Source organism: Sinocyclocheilus grahami, unplaced genomic scaffold (assembly GCF_001515645.1).
Source record: "Sinocyclocheilus grahami isolate Dianchi unplaced genomic scaffold, SAMN03320097.WGS_v1.1 scaffold843.1, whole genome shotgun sequence".
Taxonomy (NCBI): domain Eukaryota; kingdom Metazoa; phylum Chordata; class Actinopteri; order Cypriniformes; family Cyprinidae; genus Sinocyclocheilus; species Sinocyclocheilus grahami.
Genome location: NW_015506022.1, coordinates 676,871 through 694,183, shown reverse-complemented (window position 1 = coordinate 694,183; position 17,313 = coordinate 676,871). Strand labels below are relative to the sequence as shown.

The 17,313-nt window shown below is 39.3% G+C and overlaps 1 protein-coding gene across 2 annotated transcripts in view; it reads left to right on the top strand.

Annotated features, from left to right (window-relative positions):
• Positions 1-2,161: 2,161 nt before the first annotated feature.
• abtb2b (ankyrin repeat and BTB (POZ) domain containing 2b) overlaps positions 2,162-17,313 on the top strand; it is a 50,775-nt gene continuing 35,623 nt past the window's right edge. The window contains exons 1-2 of one of the 2 annotated variants that reach the window (XM_016247586.1): positions 2,162-2,396; positions 2,585-3,441. In XM_016247586.1, the coding sequence (XP_016103072.1) occupies positions 2,598-3,441 (844 nt within the window). In that variant the 5' untranslated portion in view covers positions 2,162-2,396; positions 2,585-2,597. Of the gene's footprint in view, positions 2,397-2,483; positions 3,442-17,313 lie in introns of both variants that reach the window. The other variant, XM_016247585.1, reaches the window with a different exon arrangement.

Below are 17,313 nucleotides of genomic sequence, written 5' to 3'. Positions count from 1 at the left end.
AGCATGCCTAATATTAACATATTGGCTGTTTATCAGTACATAAAATCACATATCCTGCATGACATCACTAATTAATACCTAAACTTATTAACTAGGCCTACCTTAATAACAGTGTCGGGGAGTAACTAGTTACACGTAACGGAATTACGTAATTTAATTACTAAATAAAAGTAATTGTAATCAGTTACAGTTACTGAGAAAAAATGTGTAATTAAATTACAGTTACTTCTGAAAATGTTAAGGATTACAAAGCGGATTACATCTGCTTTTTTCACACACACTCCCACATACAGATTTAATTGATTTCTTTCATAAATTGCAGTGACTGCTCTAAAATATGAAACTCCAATGTTTCAGGAGTTAAGAACATGCTTATTCGATACAATTTTTTTTTTAAAGATTAACTGTTTTTTTCCAAGGCATTGTTAAATTCCAGTGTTTCCTGTCATAGCTATGTAAAGATTTGATTCCAAAAACAGTATCATAGCTAATAATATATTTCTTGTTATGATTTTAAATATGTATTTAACCTCAAAATGATCTCAAAGTAAGTCTGATTTTGTCATGGCTGTGCTTCAAAGGGGACATTGATCTTCCACAAGTTGGTATGATTCTTTAGGGTCTTCATGAGTGGTCTGCAACATACTTTGGTTAAATTTCCTCAGTTGTCGTGTAAAACAACACCCTTTTTATCTTGCTCCGTTCACAGCGACTCATTTTGGGGCATGTCCCTTTAAATGCTAATGATACATTTATATGCAAACACCAAGTAAAAGTGAATTTTGCATCCAATGTCCACTTTAAAATTGACATGCAATCTTAATTCAAGTGATGAAGAATTTCGAAAGTGTGATAGTAATCAGTGTTGAGTACTACTGTAAGGTTTACCCTGCCTGGTTCACATGTTTAAAAATGATAAACAGTTGAAAACATTAGAAATGTAGAAAAGTAATCAAATGTAATCAGTTACATTACTTTAATAAAGTAATTGAAAAGTTACACTACTTATTACATTTTAAGTAGGGTAACTTGTAATCTGTAACCTATTACATTTCCAAAGTAACCTTCCCAACACTGCTTAATAAGCAGCAAACTAGCTGTTTATTAAAAGTCGTAATTAATGGTTTGTTAATAGCGAGATTTGGACCTTAAAATAAAGTGTGACCCAATATTCTGTTCACGACTTCACTGTATGTTCCGGAGAAACCCAGCCTTGATTGATTGGCTCCCCGGTGACCCATTGTGTTTGATTTTTTGAGCGAATCTGTTAACTCAGACGATTCATTTCAATACATGGGTTCAAAAAACGATTCGCATATATATATACAGTGTTGGGGGTAATATATTACAAGTAACGCGAGTTACGTAATCAGATTACTTTTTTCAAGTAACTAGTAAAGTAACGCATTACTTTTTAATTTACAAGAGAATATCTGAGTTACTTTTTCAAATAAGTAACGCAAGTTACTTTTCTTTTCAATGTATTGATCGTCAGCTCTCCTGTCCCCATGCTGAGAGAAATCAGAAGATTTTACTGTAGTTCAAAATAAATATGAATATGCATTAATTCATCTCACTCACAAAAAAACAGATTCAGTATTCCTCAAAATGAATAAAAATAATGCAACTCAGAATAAATGTTAAACAACACAAATGTGCTTTATGTATTTAATCCCGTTCTATTAACCAATGTCTTCGATGATCCAGTTCAACCGTACTAAAAAGCACAAATATCTCTAGACAAACATTTGTGTCTTTTGTATATATATATATATATATATAGCCTAAATCAAGGTTGTAAACTGTTTCCGCCTTTGTTTTACTCCCAAATACGTGTATCCTCCATCTTCCATTTAAATGTGTTTACCGGCGAGTATTTTATTCTAGCATTTTCAAGTTTAAGTCTGTGTGTGGCGTGTGTCACATCCTAATTATTTGCCACTGTAAAACCTAGAAAAACTAGAATTTAAATCAGTGTAGATAGTTGTAGCTAATATGTGAAAGTTGTAGACGTTGCGTCTCTGTTAATGCAGATATACACATCTTGATGGAGATTCACAAACGCTTGCGAATCATTTCAAATGAATCGTTCAAACGAATCGTCTCGCTCGCGAATCAAACACCTCTCTCTCTCTCTCTCTCTCTCGCCCTCCTGCTTTCAGTTCAGTCATGAGTTTCCAGTAAGAAGAGGCGTGTGGTGTGAAATGAACATCGTTCTACTTCTCCACATCACCTTTAAGGATTAATTTGACCATAACCGTCTGACTGAGACTCTATTGATGGATCTCCACTCGAAACTTTCAATCCAGTTCGGTTTATTATTGTCAAGAACTGGATACGAGTAAAAGAGAAACCTGCGCACTTCACTAGTTTTACGGGAATGGACATTTGGTGAGGTAAGCAAGTTTCCCCAAACATTTTCTTTTCCGGAAGATGTAACTTGGACATTTGAAACTTTCACACAAGGTATTTTTGGTCTGTAGTGTATCTGTGCTACATGAATGTCAAAGAGAAGCTGAACCAGTAGAACCAGCTTGAGCTTCGCGCAGCTGGGAAGTCTCCTCTGCTTTCTGGTTCCTCGCAGAAAAACAGCAGAAATGGCAGGAACACACACCTCGAACATGAAAACTCTGGAGGATTTGACTCTGGACTCCGGCTATGGAGCAGGGGACTCGTGTAAGTCCTTAAGCCTGTCGTCCTCCAAGTCAAACTCGCAGGCGTTCGTGAACACCCCTCACCGGGGGAACTGGCGGTACTACTCCGGCTCTATGAACAGCAGGAACAACAGCTGGGATACAGTCAACACAGTGCTTCCCGAGGACCCAGAGGACATTTTCTCCAAGTGCCCACGCTTACCGGAGCTGGAGGAGTTCCCGTGGACGGAGGAGGACGTGGGGAGGGTCGTGCGTAAAGGCGCGGGGAAGGGCGCCTCGCTCTCCGCGGAGGCTGTGCGCAGACTGGCCGCGCTGATGCGCAGGGCGCTCATCCGCATCTCTAGAGAGGCGCAGCGGCTAAGTGTCATGCACTGCAGATGCACCAGGTTCGAGGTGCAAAGCGCGATCCGTCTGGTGCTCAGCTGGGCGCTCGCGGATCACTGCGTCTCGGCCACTGTGAAGGCCATATCTATGTACAACATGAGCGCTGGAGAGCTCTTGCGCAAGGGGAAGTCAGCCCGGTGCGGGCTCGTGTTCTCCGTCGGACGGGTTTTCCGCTGGATGGTGGACACTCGGATCGCGGTGCGCATCCATGAGTACGCGGCCATCTGCCTGACCGCGTGTATGGAGGCTCTCGTGGAGGAGGTGGGCGTGCGCGTGCTGATGGCGGAGACGCCCGGCTGCGTCCTGACGGCGGAGGCGCTGGAGGGGGTCATCAATAATGATGCCGAGCTCTGGGGGGTCCTGCAACACTATGAGCATCTCATCTGCGGGAAGAACGCCAATGGTAGGCGCTTTACTGCTGTATTGTTGCTTAAACTGTTTCACTCGTTAGTTGCTTGTGGCCTAGTGGTTAGATTTGGCTGAAGGGTTGTTGAAACCACACAAGGGTTGATCCGTCACCATTGTGCACTTAAGCATGACACCTCAAGATGCTTCAACGGAGTGTATGTGTAGTAAGTCACTTTGGAGAGAAGTGCCACCAGTTTCCCCAAATTGTATTTGGACCATGCTTATTATTGATAACTAAAACAATACCGAAAAAAACCTTTGAAATTATAAGTATAAAACTTATATAAATAATATATAAAATCTATTTACAATTATTTGATTTCAGCTATTTTTTAGTTTAAGAAGTACTAAAATAACAAAAAAAAATAAAAGTAAAACAATACCGAAAAACTGAAATAAAGATTTATTTATTATACAAATTATTTTAAACTATATTTAAAAAAAATGCATTTTATTTAAGCAATTTTTTTAGTTTAAGAAGTGCTAAAACAACAAAAAAAATAAAACTTAATAGAAACTATACATGTGTAAAACAATTTACTGGAAAAGTATTGAAACAACTAAAATTAAATAAACTAAAATTGAATAGCATACAGACATAAAAAAGCTAATCAAATGAAAATTACTAAACCTTTAAAATTAAAATATAACATTTTTAAGTTTGTAAAAATACAAACTTTAAAATTAAAATTTTAATACTTAAACTAAATTGAAATAAGAAATGCTACCTTGGCAACTATCTGAAATCAAATAAGCTGTCTTAGTATCATTGATATGCTATTATACATTTTGATGATATTTTTAAGTCGATGTCATTTTTATATATTCCGTTTTCATTTGAACTTTAACATTTTAGTTATTTTGTTGTGTAATAAAATTTTAAATCAGTTCTCAAACATTTTTATACTAAATCTTTGAGTTGAAGCATTGAAAAGCGCCTACAGAGTAGCCTCGGGGGGGCGTTTTCAACTACAGTAAAAACATTTTACTACTTTTTATGCGTTTTGGCTGTTCATTTATGCAACAACAGCATTTTGGGGGCCTGAACATGCAAACTTTTAAAAACAGGTGCAAGTTTTTGTAAACAATACCATTATTGTCTCCGTATAAACTACAAAAACATGAATTTATGAAAATGGTGAAGTCATGCACATGCGTATTACATGTTTAGTCTATAGTTTTGTGCACAGGCGTGTTTCTGTACAAAGTGACATCGCCAACTACTGGCCTGGCATGAAAGTACAGCGTTTTTAGTCATTTTCACGAATCGGGGGTCGTTCTGATAATGTGCTTGTCTGTACATGGAACTTTTCAAAAACGCAAAGGAAAAACGTTTTCATTTTTAGTACATTGTTGTCATGTAAACGTACGCTAGGATGCTAACTGACTTCAGCTAGGCTACAGGATGAATATGTGCATGAAATATTGCTCCAAATCCAGCTACTTCCATGACAGTACTGAAGCAGTGGAAAGACTTTATTAGAAGATCAGAAGAGCGTGGGTGCGATATTTAGGCTACGCTAGCAAAAAGCTATTTTTTGGCACGGCGAGTCAGGATCTCAGCTCTGCATAATCCTTACACAGATCGTTTTCTGTGGGATGCCCATGTGGGCATCAAATTAGGTCGCTCCATAAAGACGACCCAGTGGATCAATGTGCTTTCAGGACGGCCGTGTTAACAAAGTGCTGTGCGTGCACTTCACAAAACCCTCGCGTGCCATTACTGTTGATGAATGGGCATCTGATCCACTGCGTTTCCTCTGTCAAGTGCAGGAGATTGAATCTGAAATGCCTTAAATGTGGCTCATTGATGGTTTCAGCCATGGCCTTTCAGAACGTGCTTGATTACGTAAAACATTCATGACCTGCTTTTGTTGGCTGCTATTATTGCGCCTGAGAATGACTTTTAAACAGCCTTGATTACCATAGATCAATACACTCGTCTTATAAGCTTGCATGGTTTCTTTTGATTCTCTGACTTTGAAGTATACACAAAATGGCATCCAGTACCATTTTACTTGTGTACTAGTGAAGCAGAATATTGGCAGTATTTAGCATGGTGTCAAAATGTAATAACTTGCAACGCCTCTGAAATAAATGTCTTTTTCTGCTGACATTATTTTTCATCCCCAAGCCTGCAGCTACCTGTACTATTGAGACTCTCTCACAGTCAAATTAGTTCTCGATGGATGAAATAAAGTTCTTTCCTACAATTTCAGTCATTTAAAGTAAATGACTTTAAGGAAGTAAACAGGGTTGACTTCTTGTTGACTTTATTGTAACTGATGGTAGGAGTAACTTTACTCACAAGGTTTCATATTCATAGTCCGTTTGCAACAAAAGTTCTTCTTTATCATCTGCCAACCAGCCCCACATCTGGAAGTCTTTAAGACTCACTTCTCTTTGCCAACTCAAGTCACTCCCACTTTCTCCAACACACACTCTCTGCCTCTTTTCTATTTACTTTAGTCCTTCTTTCCTGGAGCCGTTTCTGTGAACGCACATGCTTTTAACAAGGCGCCCACTGTACCAACGTGCCATGTCAAATCCAAAGAACACAAAGCACTAAACGCACTAGTTTTCTCTCGCCGATAATTGCTATTGATATTCACGTTGCATTTGAGTGTGCAAGTGATTCATGGAGAAAATATCTCAAGTAAATAACAAGTGCTTTCTAAAACTCGCTGTTGAGATCATCTGTGAACCCGACCCAGAGCAGGACGTGAACTTTGTCCCTTGTCTTTTGCGGCAGACTCAGGACAGTACTGGAATTTCTGGCACAGCTTTCAAACATGGGCTACCCTAATGGAAACATCCCAGCCCTAAAATACAGTTTCATTTTTGCATAAGCAGTCTGCAGGCCAGTGCACTTGTGTCTTGTGGAGGTTATTTTTATGCTTCGTGGATTTAGGATGGCAGTAACAGGGAAAACACCATCTTGCATGGTCAGTGGCACTGTTTATACATGCTTCCAGCCAAAACCGAAGGCCCAGCTGTACAAGGAGCTCAGACTTCTCTGAGCTAGCGGCTAAAAACAGCACAAGTTTTATGATGGCTTAAAAACATTTCAAGGGCTACATTTCAAGAGAGCTCCTTAAAACAAGATAACTTCATTATCTAGTCACTAGCATTAGCTAAAACTTGTGAGCTCATGGAACCTCATACAGTAAGTGACTGAAATGAAACACCCTACATAGGCATCAGCTCTGAGTGTGAAACAAATATAGCACTCTTCAGTGGTGGGGTGATGCATTACAAGAATTTCAACGCGGGATACGTAATCAGATTACTTTTTCAAGTAACTAGTAAAGTAACACATTACTTATAAATGAACAAAAAGTTACTTTTTGAAATAAGTGACGTAAGTTACTTTGCTTTCCCGTTTATTCGTTGACACCTCTTCTGTCCCTGTGTTGAGAGAAATTGAGAGTAAAGCGCAGAAACAGAAGCACTTCCTTCAGCCTGAGGCTTATTAATTGAACTTTTGGTGTGAAAGGGCCTTTACAGTTGCCAAAAATTTAACCTTTGGGTGACAAAAAGTAACGCAAAAGTAACCAAATGCATTAATGCTAAGTAACAAAACTAGTTACTTTTTGTGGAATAATGCAATATTGAAATGCATTACTTTGAAAAGTAACTTTACCCAACACTGTCAGTCTTCATGTGAAGTGCACTAGAGTTAAAATCACAATTGATTCCAGTAGAGTTTGATGTTAGCATGTGACTAAAAGCTAACAACATAATATGCTCTTAAGCATAAAAATACAATCACACACACAAATATTAGGTAAACCATTAATCACATTAAAGATCTCACTTTGGTTGCATTCGAAATCACATACTTCCCTACTACATAGTAGGCAAAAAACTATGTGTATGTAAACATATAAAGTATGTGAAAGAGTAGTATTTCCGAATTCACAGTATTCGTAAAATAGTAAGCGGAAAGTCAGAAGACCTACTACTTTCAGCGCAATTTCTTAAGTGGACATCTTACTATCCCATGAGTCCACGGGAGAGGAGTTGTGAATGACAGTGAAGTGACGCAACTGAAGGTCACATGACAATGACAACATGACAAATATAATAAGTCTCGATTACATTCATACTATATAGTACATACTTTTTTATTTTAGCTGTCAGAAATAATGACTTATTCATACCTACTAAGAGTATGCAGTTTTGAACACTAGGTTCACTAGGCTTGTCACAATGCATTCTGGGATTGCCATCAATTGCCATTTTGGCCGAATGAAGGTTCCTAAGAAGCAGATTTTCATTTCGACCCCTACTTTTACTTGTACAGCCTTTTGTGTCAGGACTGTATTTTTTATCCCTTAAAACGCTGCCTAGTTTGGCAGCTCACTAGGTTTTTGGAAGCATTTGAATGCGCTGTTTGCCTAGTCAAGCCATATTTGAGTAAAGTGCAAATACACATATTGATATCTTTGCAAAGTTGCTAGAACAGTTTTAATAATGATAAACCCGTTGTTAACAGCAAACATTTGAGGAATTGTGGCTTTTACTTGATGCAAATACTACAGTATCAATGGTGTTGCAGGTACTAAGTGTTTTCTGTGTTCCAGATGGAGGTTGTTTATGGAGTCACAAGATTTAGTTCAGGATATAATCCTGTGAAGGTATTAGAGGCTTGTTGGAAAGCGGGAGAAAAGGGTGAATAGCCAGCGGATTGAAGCCGGTCAGCACATGGCTTTATGTCTTGGCGCTCATGCATCTATACAAACGTTCTCATAGGTCAATCCTTTGCCTGTTGCCATGAAAACACTGACTCCAGACAGGAAATTAGGGGAAGTGTGGGAATATGGCCAACAATGACACGTGCAGCAGTTTAATGTTGGGGCGAATTATCTTGAGGAGAAAATGCAGTCTTGCATTTTCCAGCAGTGGAATGTTAAGAAGGATAAAATGGAGTGATTGTGGATGAATAGTTTTCATCCACTTCAAAGTGTTGGAAAACTCACATTTCAGTTTTCACGTGTCGCTTGCACGTTTACCTGTCAGAAGATAGTGACTGAAATAGCTGTTGGTGGCTAAAATAGCCTTATAATATTGTGTTCTACAACTTTCAATGCATTTTGCTTTTGGCAGTATTGCGTATCCTACCAATATAATTACATATTGAACCAATTAAATAATCAATTCATTCTACAATAATGAACAGAACTGTGGATTTAATATTTGTAATATTAAATGCACCATATGCCATGTAGATATTACAAATGATAGGTCCATATGCTTTCATCAACGGTTGCATATTGTGATTTATCGTTTTGGCTTATACTGACGACATCTGTCATGATAATTATGAATGAAATAACCCATATTTTAATGTTTTTTTCAAACAAGATAGACCCCTGTGGTTTGTTTCTCTCTCTCGTTGACTGATAGTTTCACATTTGTCATAATCCAATGAAAATCTGTCTGTCCCTGTTCTTGTCTTCAAATGCAGCAGGGATAATTTATCGCTGTCGATAAGCAGCCTTTTGTGAACATTCCTGTAATATTGAATTGCACTGAATGGGAGCTGTTGCAGTAAATGGAAACAGGCTGTCTTGTAGAGATATGCACACAGTAATGGCTTCTGTGTTGGGTTTGAATTCTGCAGCTGCCATTTTTAGTCTGTAAAGTGCTGATTTAGGTCTTAAAATGTTCTAAAATGTCTACAAAATCCATTTAAACAAGATTCAGTGAGCTTTCGGGACTGGTCATGTGTGTGTAAATGTTATTTCTACGAGTTTTTTCTAATTTCTGTTGTTTAAAAATGTGTTATTGTCATAACGTTAGACAAAAAACTAACAACATTTTCAGAAGTTTGTCTTATAAACCTGCATGTCATACTGTATGTTTAAAGTTTCTTAGCAATATAAGTTTGATATCATATGGTAGCCAATAAAATCAGTAATTGGAGTAAGATGTCCATTTATGCCAATAAAAGATCCTAAGTTTGCTTTTTTTAGTTTTAAAAACAAATGTAGTTGAATGAAAGTTTAATGAAGTAGATCAATATACAAACTATAAAAGCTTTATTGCTGCTGAGAGGTCTTCTTTGCGTAATGTCCACGGTGCTTTCTTATCTCTTTAGTGCCCTCAAAAGGTTTGCCAGTCTGGTAAACCAAACAGCCCCCGAGCTTTCCCACATGAGTTTCTTCAAGTCATGCCCGATTTAGGTTTGCACCACCACAACAACAGAAACTCAGGGGAAAAAATGAAGAAGCGATTCACTGAAACAATCAAAAGTCTATTTCTTTATTTTCAGAGTCGTTTTTATGTTTTTTGGTAAAACATGCCCAGGCAGGGGAAATCTACAACATATTTCGAGCTATATAAAATAACAGAAATGTCTCTGGCAGTAATCTACTGTAAAAATCTCTCACCCAAGTAGGAATTTACCCTACGGGCATAAAGACACATGAAACAACTGGTAGAAAGACAATATCTGCCTTCATATTGAGAGTGCTCAATGCCAACAGAAAATATTGACACAATATAGTTTATTAGAAATTACCCAGTAAGCATTTCTGTTTAACTGAAAGTAAAGTTTCAGTTGAAGTAAAAGTTGTTTGCACAAGCAGCGTTCCCTTTCTGTGATGTTCAGTGTGAATGCATCTGATTTGCATGAGATGTTGTGGCATGCTGTGTTTTTGCTGTAGTGGGGAACCAACTGAATGATCCAGATCGTTCTTTCTTGGTGGCCTGGGGGAGCAGCCTGTGACTGAGGACAGATTTAGCTTTATTATTGTTTAGAGACCCTGGTCATCCTGATTTTGGACAAGCAGGTTGGACACAGCTCAGACGATGAAGAAGGTTGCCATAAATCTTGGAAATGGCAACGTTTAGAGCTCGGAGTCCAGACAGCTGGACAGTTTCAAAGGATACCATTGTCTTGACCCTTGATGGTTGTCAGTGGTCAGTCATATTTCAGCCACATATCTCAAGCAGTGTCCATCTGTTTTTGAGGAAAGATATCAAAAAGCAATAAGCCATGAGACTCCATGTGATTTCACTACAATTAAGGGGCGTTTGCATGCTGTGAAATGGGAAAACACCCAAAACATGGTAAAATTAGTGTAATAGGTAGCCTCCTGTGGTTTGTTGTTGTTTTTTGTTGGCAATTTAGAACAGCAATAGGATAAACGACATTTTCAATAAATAAGTTATTATAATTCATATTTATTTACTCATAAATGTAATAAAATAATTAAAAAATAATAAGTTTAATACAGAATTCATGTTTCTGCTAGCACAGCCGTGTATGAGCTGTGTAATATATAATCAGTAATGAATATATAAAGTTCCTTAAACCTTTAACTTTTAATTGCATTTATGCTGTATTTTGTGTTTGTCGAACTCTTCAAATGCAATAAAAACCTTAATTTGAGAGAAATCTGAGCACAAGTCTCTTAATTCACTCTTTGTCTTCTAGTGTGAAGGTCTTTGTTCTCGGATTGAAGTCTCAGTGTCTATTTGTCGCTCTGATAATTGGCTGAGGACAGACTTATGACTGCACACTTTTGTCCATGGTTATAAAACCAAGCTGTGCTCATGGACGTGTGCGGGAGAAAGACATCACATCTGCCCTTCTGCATGTAATGAGGGACATCAGCAAGTCTGGCTTAAATGGGGACAAAGCCAGCATTATGACCCTACTTTAATTAACCTGCGCTCATTAAAATGGGCCTGTGCTATTTAGTAAATGATGCAAGTACAATGATTCTCACTCTTTGGCTCAGTGTGTGTATTACAGCACTTAGGACATCGGGATAGCTTGTTGGGACAATTAGTCGTGGGGTGGGCAAGTTGTGTTTAAAGGAAGTCCTCCAGACAGAAGTCAAATGGCCATGACAACTGAGATGATCATCACCGGTTGTGTTTCTACATCTCAGCACCTCAATATTTGTCCGACCATAGTTTTTGAGGTGTAAAATGCACGCTATCATTGAGCTCTCTAATTGGCAAACAAAGCTGTGTTTTACAGGACAACTTCAGAAGAACGGCTTTAGTGGTTTCGGAATAGTTTGCCAGTACCTGTTATACTAGCACGTCATAAATAACCAGCCAAGCAAGACCACACAAAGGCCCTGTGGGCCCCTTTAGATAGGAAGCAAGATGGAACGTGCCTATTGCTTTCCCAGGAAAACATTGTGACACTTATGAGTTCATATAAAACTTGTCAATAAACTCAAGTGAGTTCAGATGTGGTTGATTTGGATGTTGAAAGATAACTGAACCACTGCTTGCCTTGCTGGCTTCCAAATCATTGTCAAGTTCATGACAAGCAACAAAAGTTGTTCATAAGATTTGTGTTTCTTTAGGTTACTGTCATTTTGAGCAACTCTATAGGCCTTCACTTACATGTGTTTGTATGGTCAACAAAATTTTACGATTCAAAAGGTTGGACATGAGTGTCCATTTGCAAAGCTTGCACTGGTACAAACTTCACAGGGATCTACTACCCAACAGTCCATGTGGCATTACGTCACCAAAGCATTGGCACCGCCAAGCAAGGACTGTGGCATAGTGGCAAGGACTGGAGGACGACATTTGGGATATGACCTAAGGTGCACACTCTAATAGTTAGGTTTTCTAACTAGGTCAACGAATTTTTGATCCTGGTCTAGTGGAGTGAAGTTGTGTTGCCAAGCCTCAACTTGTGTCCACATTTGGATCTTGAATTCCCATTAAGCCAGGTTGTAACAGATGCGAGTTAAAGGTCTGCTCTCTCCTGGGGTCTAGATCAAGACCGTGCCTCATTAACAGTGGTTACTTTTACTTTTAAGGGTCTCCAATTTTTCTCGAAGGAATCAGTCAACTTTTTTCAAACAGTTGGTATAGCTTCAAAACATGTTGTAAGGGCATCTAGTTTGGTCAGAAAGACTAGCCTAGTTGAGGTTGGGGTTTTGTAAACTCCCTGGGTATATTCGTTGTATTCTAAGATTATCACCCTTCAAAATGAGGAAAGGCTTGGCTCGTCACACATATCCTGAAAGCGAGTCCAAGCCCTTCTCTCAATTATCTTTGGAAGCCCTGTTAGACCTCAGCCAGGTTCTTGCCAGGCAGAGTTGATGGAGTAACCACAAAGGGCTCATAATGTTATACTGAAACTCGTGGGAAAATGGAGAAAATCATTTTCAGAGGTTACTTGGGAAAGACAAGGAAGGGAAAAAAGGAGTAGGAAAACAGTTATTCAGCATTGAGACAAGAAAAGATTCACTGCCACATTTCCTGCTGAAGTTCAAGAATCTTCATAAAGGATGCATATTTTTATGTCTCTGTTTATCTTCCATGTGCAGATGAGCAAGTGTGAAGTCTCTTGTCTAACAGTGTTCCATACACCCTAAGCTGTGGAAATCACCTGCTTTTATGTGAGGAATCGTGCTGCCGGTGAGAAGCCATGCTGTTAGATCACAAGTCTGGCACAGTCTGCCTCCTAAAATAACAGAGAAGAGGTGATTAGCACTCCCTGCTTTCCAAACTCTACAAGAGGTTTACATGAACCATAGGGTAAGAAAAGACTATAATATAGGCCCTGGTATGAATATACATTTTTGGTGGTCAACCAAGACTTTACACCTGCTACTAACATGAATCACAAAATGCATCTTCAAAATGCAAAAGATTACCTTTAGGAGTACAAGAGCTTGGCACTGGGGCAACTGCTACTACTAAAAGGTTCACATTAGTACCTTAAAGTAGTAATATTTCCCCACTGGCTACTGCCCCAGTGAAAAGCTGTTGTACCTAAAGGTACCATTGCACATTTTTATCTGAGAGTTCATCAACTTACAAACTACAACATTTATTTGAAATGTTACTTAAGTCTTAAGTAACTTAAGTTAAGATTAGCTTTCAGCATTTGTACCATCCCCCAATTCTACAGCATCCTGTTATTAGGACACGCCAGAGCAGACTGATAATTACAATGTCAAAGAAAGCAGTAGACCAACTAGCACACATGGCAAGAAACAAAGCAGGCTGTCCCATGAGACTCTGCCACCATTTAGCACGCAGTCAACCTAAAGCTCAGCTTTTCATCCCATGCATATGTCTGCTGTTTATTTAAGAACAACAGCTTAGAAGTAATAGCAGAGGGCATCTGGGTTAGCTAGGCTATTAGCACATTGTCAGGCCTAAAGGGAGGGGGAAAATAAGGACAAATTTGGAGCAGGGAACTAGTTGTTTGCACAGACACTAGAGGTGGTAATAAAAGATGGATGCTAACCCTCCAGTCCTATTTTAGTGCTATTTAGGCGGCTTGTATAACAGGCTGAGATGTTTGGGTAGTTTGAGTAGGCAATGCATTGTGTGGTAAAGCAATGGGTGTGTTATATCTCTGGAAAGACTCCGAGTTTGTTTAATACTGTAATAATCCGTCAGACACTATTAAGTCATAATAGCAGGTCCTAGACTAGAAAAATGTACAACAAAATAGTTTGACCTTTTCTTTACCATGTGCAAGTCAGGAACCGCCTATAACATAACCTTCTATGTTCTGAAGGTCTGTAGGAAGCAAACAGGATTTTGGGAGTATGTCTTGCCTCAAGGCCTCATTTTGAGTATTTTGTGGCAAAGGCAGATGGGTAGGATTTAGAAGAAGCGGTCTTCCCCAAATGTGTTTTTTTTTTGCTTTTTCCATCTGGCTTATGTGCCTGAATGGGGTTTCTGTGGGTGGTCCCAAAGGCCTCTGGGCCACAGCTTTTTAGCTCTGAGCAACATAAAGAAGCCTTAGCTTGAATGCTAAATTGAGTCGATTCTCTTTGAATTACTGCAAGATTTAGGAAGTAGTCTTAAGCCAATAAACATAGGTGACCTCTAACAAGACCTTCAGTTCTTCTCATTTCCGATTTCCGATTCTAAGATACTTGGCTGCATTGAAAAGTTGATTAATAAATAAACAATCTACTTTAAATAAAGAATCTCAATTTAGAACTTATTCATGTCAGTCCATAGGTTTTCAGTCTTTCTCCCCCAACTAATCAGCCAGAAAAGCAGTGCAGGTTCCCCTGAGACCAGAACATATTTCCTTCCGTTCAGATTTCAGTCCAAGAGTGGGGTGTGGTCCCACGGTGGTATTTGAATGAGCACATCTGTGTTTACCCTAGCGTGTTTGTTTGTGATGGTCAGGAATGACGAGAATAGTTGCCGTGTCACAATAAAAGCCACTCCAAGAGGCACCTGTAGTGATGGCAGCTGGGTCCACAAGATGGGCAGGGCTGTAGAATTCTGAAACAGGTGTATTCAAGAGAAGTATGATGGAAATGTATGCATGATATGTTTGCATTTCCTGTCCTGTGTAAGTTAGGCAAAAGCAGCATGCTCTCCTCAAAGCAGGCATGATCAGTGTGGCACCTGAACAAAGTTTATAATGGAAGACAAAAGGCCCACCTATGGAGATAGAAGTTATTGTGTTTAATGTAGCAGGCCAAACCAGAATTAGCATTATAAAATTCACGACAATCAGAATTTGTCTCAGTATGTTAGAATAGATGCCAACCGAATACTTTGGCAGGTGACTCATTAAAAATGCTGTATTCGATCCTCATAAGGGGCTTTTGCAGCAGAGGAAACTTTTCATAGTTCCTAGAAATATTGACGGAAATATCCGCTTTTTGGCGTGTTTGCACCACAAGAACTAGGAATGTATTTAGTTCTAGGAACTCGGTTTGGGGGAACGAAATGAACTCTTACTTCAGAGTAGGGTTTAAAACAGTTCTATAGGAACTATCAGTGACGTAAGTGTACGCTAATTGGCCAAACGCATACAAAACACCGGGTACCTGGCATTTTTAAAAAGCCATGTAAGAATATTTACTCCACGAACATGGAAAATAGCGAAAACGGCATTTAGTTACTTGTTGTCTGCAGCGTTGTTCTTTTCTCAGCCTCACTGATATGTAACACTGTAAGTTTTCATAGGAGATTTAGTCAGATTTGCTCGCTCTTTTTCAATCACGTAAATTGTGCATTTACATTACATCTCCATTATCACGAACCCCATGACACACAACAAAAACAGCTCTGATCGTTTGTAAATGCTGCGAATAAAGACGTCGCTGTCGGCCACTTCAGAGTTCCTGCTGCCTGAGCAAATGCAACCAGGAAAACAGGCTGAGGGTAAAATTGGTTCTCTAGGAATCACCATGCTGGCTAGTTCTTAGACCTAAGTGGAGCCCCTAAAGGGAAGTCTTAAACTAGTGGCTGAAGTTAGTAGAGACTTTCTTGTCGTTAAGGATGGTTGTTTTGATTAATGTGTTTAGATGCTTCTGGAGATTGTGCTGGTGTCCACTTGTACCACCTTGAGTTTACTTCCAAGTTGGAGATGTGGATTGGGGTGGGTGGAAGTTTGGGAGCGTGGCCGATGGGAGCTCACAGGGAGATCAAGAATTGTGGAGGAAGGGGGATGGTAAATGAGGGAGCAGAAACCCCCTAGGAAACAGAAATGGGGGTAGGGTTGAGCCAGTGAATGAAAGTCAGATCTGTTGAAGAACAGACTGATCTCATTAGCCCTGCCCAGGTTCTTCTGCACCAGGTTACCAGCCAGTATGTGACCTGTTATCTTTCCACTTAATTCATATTGTTCTTTTGAAATTGCTCTCCATGTTTGTTTGTTAGTCGCTCTTCCTCTTCGGCTCCGTTTGGACTTGCTTTGGTTGCTTCCTTTATCAAGTTGTCTTCCTGTTTAGCAGGTCCTTCTGGTTCTTTGTGATCCATGGGTTGTTCTTGAGAAAACATAGTCGTTGAGTCCCTCAAAGTCCCCACCACATGACTCAACATGTCCCAATGTGTCTCCTTTAAGGCAACCCAAGAATCCACCCAATTGTCAGTTTCTCACAGTTCACATGGCTGCAGGCAGACTCCGGATGACTAGTTTGTATGTTTGGATAATCTGCCAAGTTGTGGTCCAGTCTGTCCAAAGTTTTATGCCTTTTGACTTTGGTATACAACAGGTCAGAGTCTTGCTTTCTCTGGATGTGCAAGCCACAAACTAAAAGAAAGTTGTGAGGGTGGGGAAGGGTGAAGGTTTAAAACCCCAGAGATGGCAATGAGTGTGTTTGAATGATTTGTGGTGATTTCGCAAACCACACCATTGCCTCTGTAGCAGGTCCACTCCCTAATTTTCGTCATTCTCTCTCAAGCTTCTGTCTGCTCACACAAATTGATGCCCATGCAGTACAACCGCAAAGTTGGGAGTCTCAGCTCTTTGCCAGGTTTCTGTTAAGCTCATGAAACCACATTTCAATTCTCGATAGTTGCAAATCAGCAGTGATGACTTGATATTGATAATGATATTGATAGTGATCAAGTATGGTCTGTATTTTGTCTGTATTTTGCCAACTACGCTTTATTGGCGTCAGCATGTCAGCTTGTGTATAAACAAGGAACGCAGGTTAAGCAGCTGTTGTTTTATAATACAATTATCTTTAATGCAGTCCACTGTTTGAATTGTTTAATGATATGCAACATGCTGATTGTAAATTAATGTTTGCGTGACATTGCAGTATTGTATAAATAAAGGTGCCACAGACAAGAGTTACAGTTGCTCAGAGCAATGAAGTAATTGAAGACATATTAGGACTTAATTTATAGGTTGAAATAACAAACCTTCTGAAACAAAGTTTCTGCTATGTGCGTGTTTGAGTTGAAACAATGATATCTTTATGAATTACATGTTTGGGTGGACTGCCACAAAGAAGCTTTGTTTTCGCTGCATGCAACGGGGGCTGCTTTTCGTTCTGATGGCTGCACTGGAGTAAGACAGAATGTTTGACTCATTTAGGTGTGAAGGTCAGAGGTCAGAGGCTTAGGGTGTTGAGATGATTTTTCACATCTGTGAGTTTCTGTCCCCTCA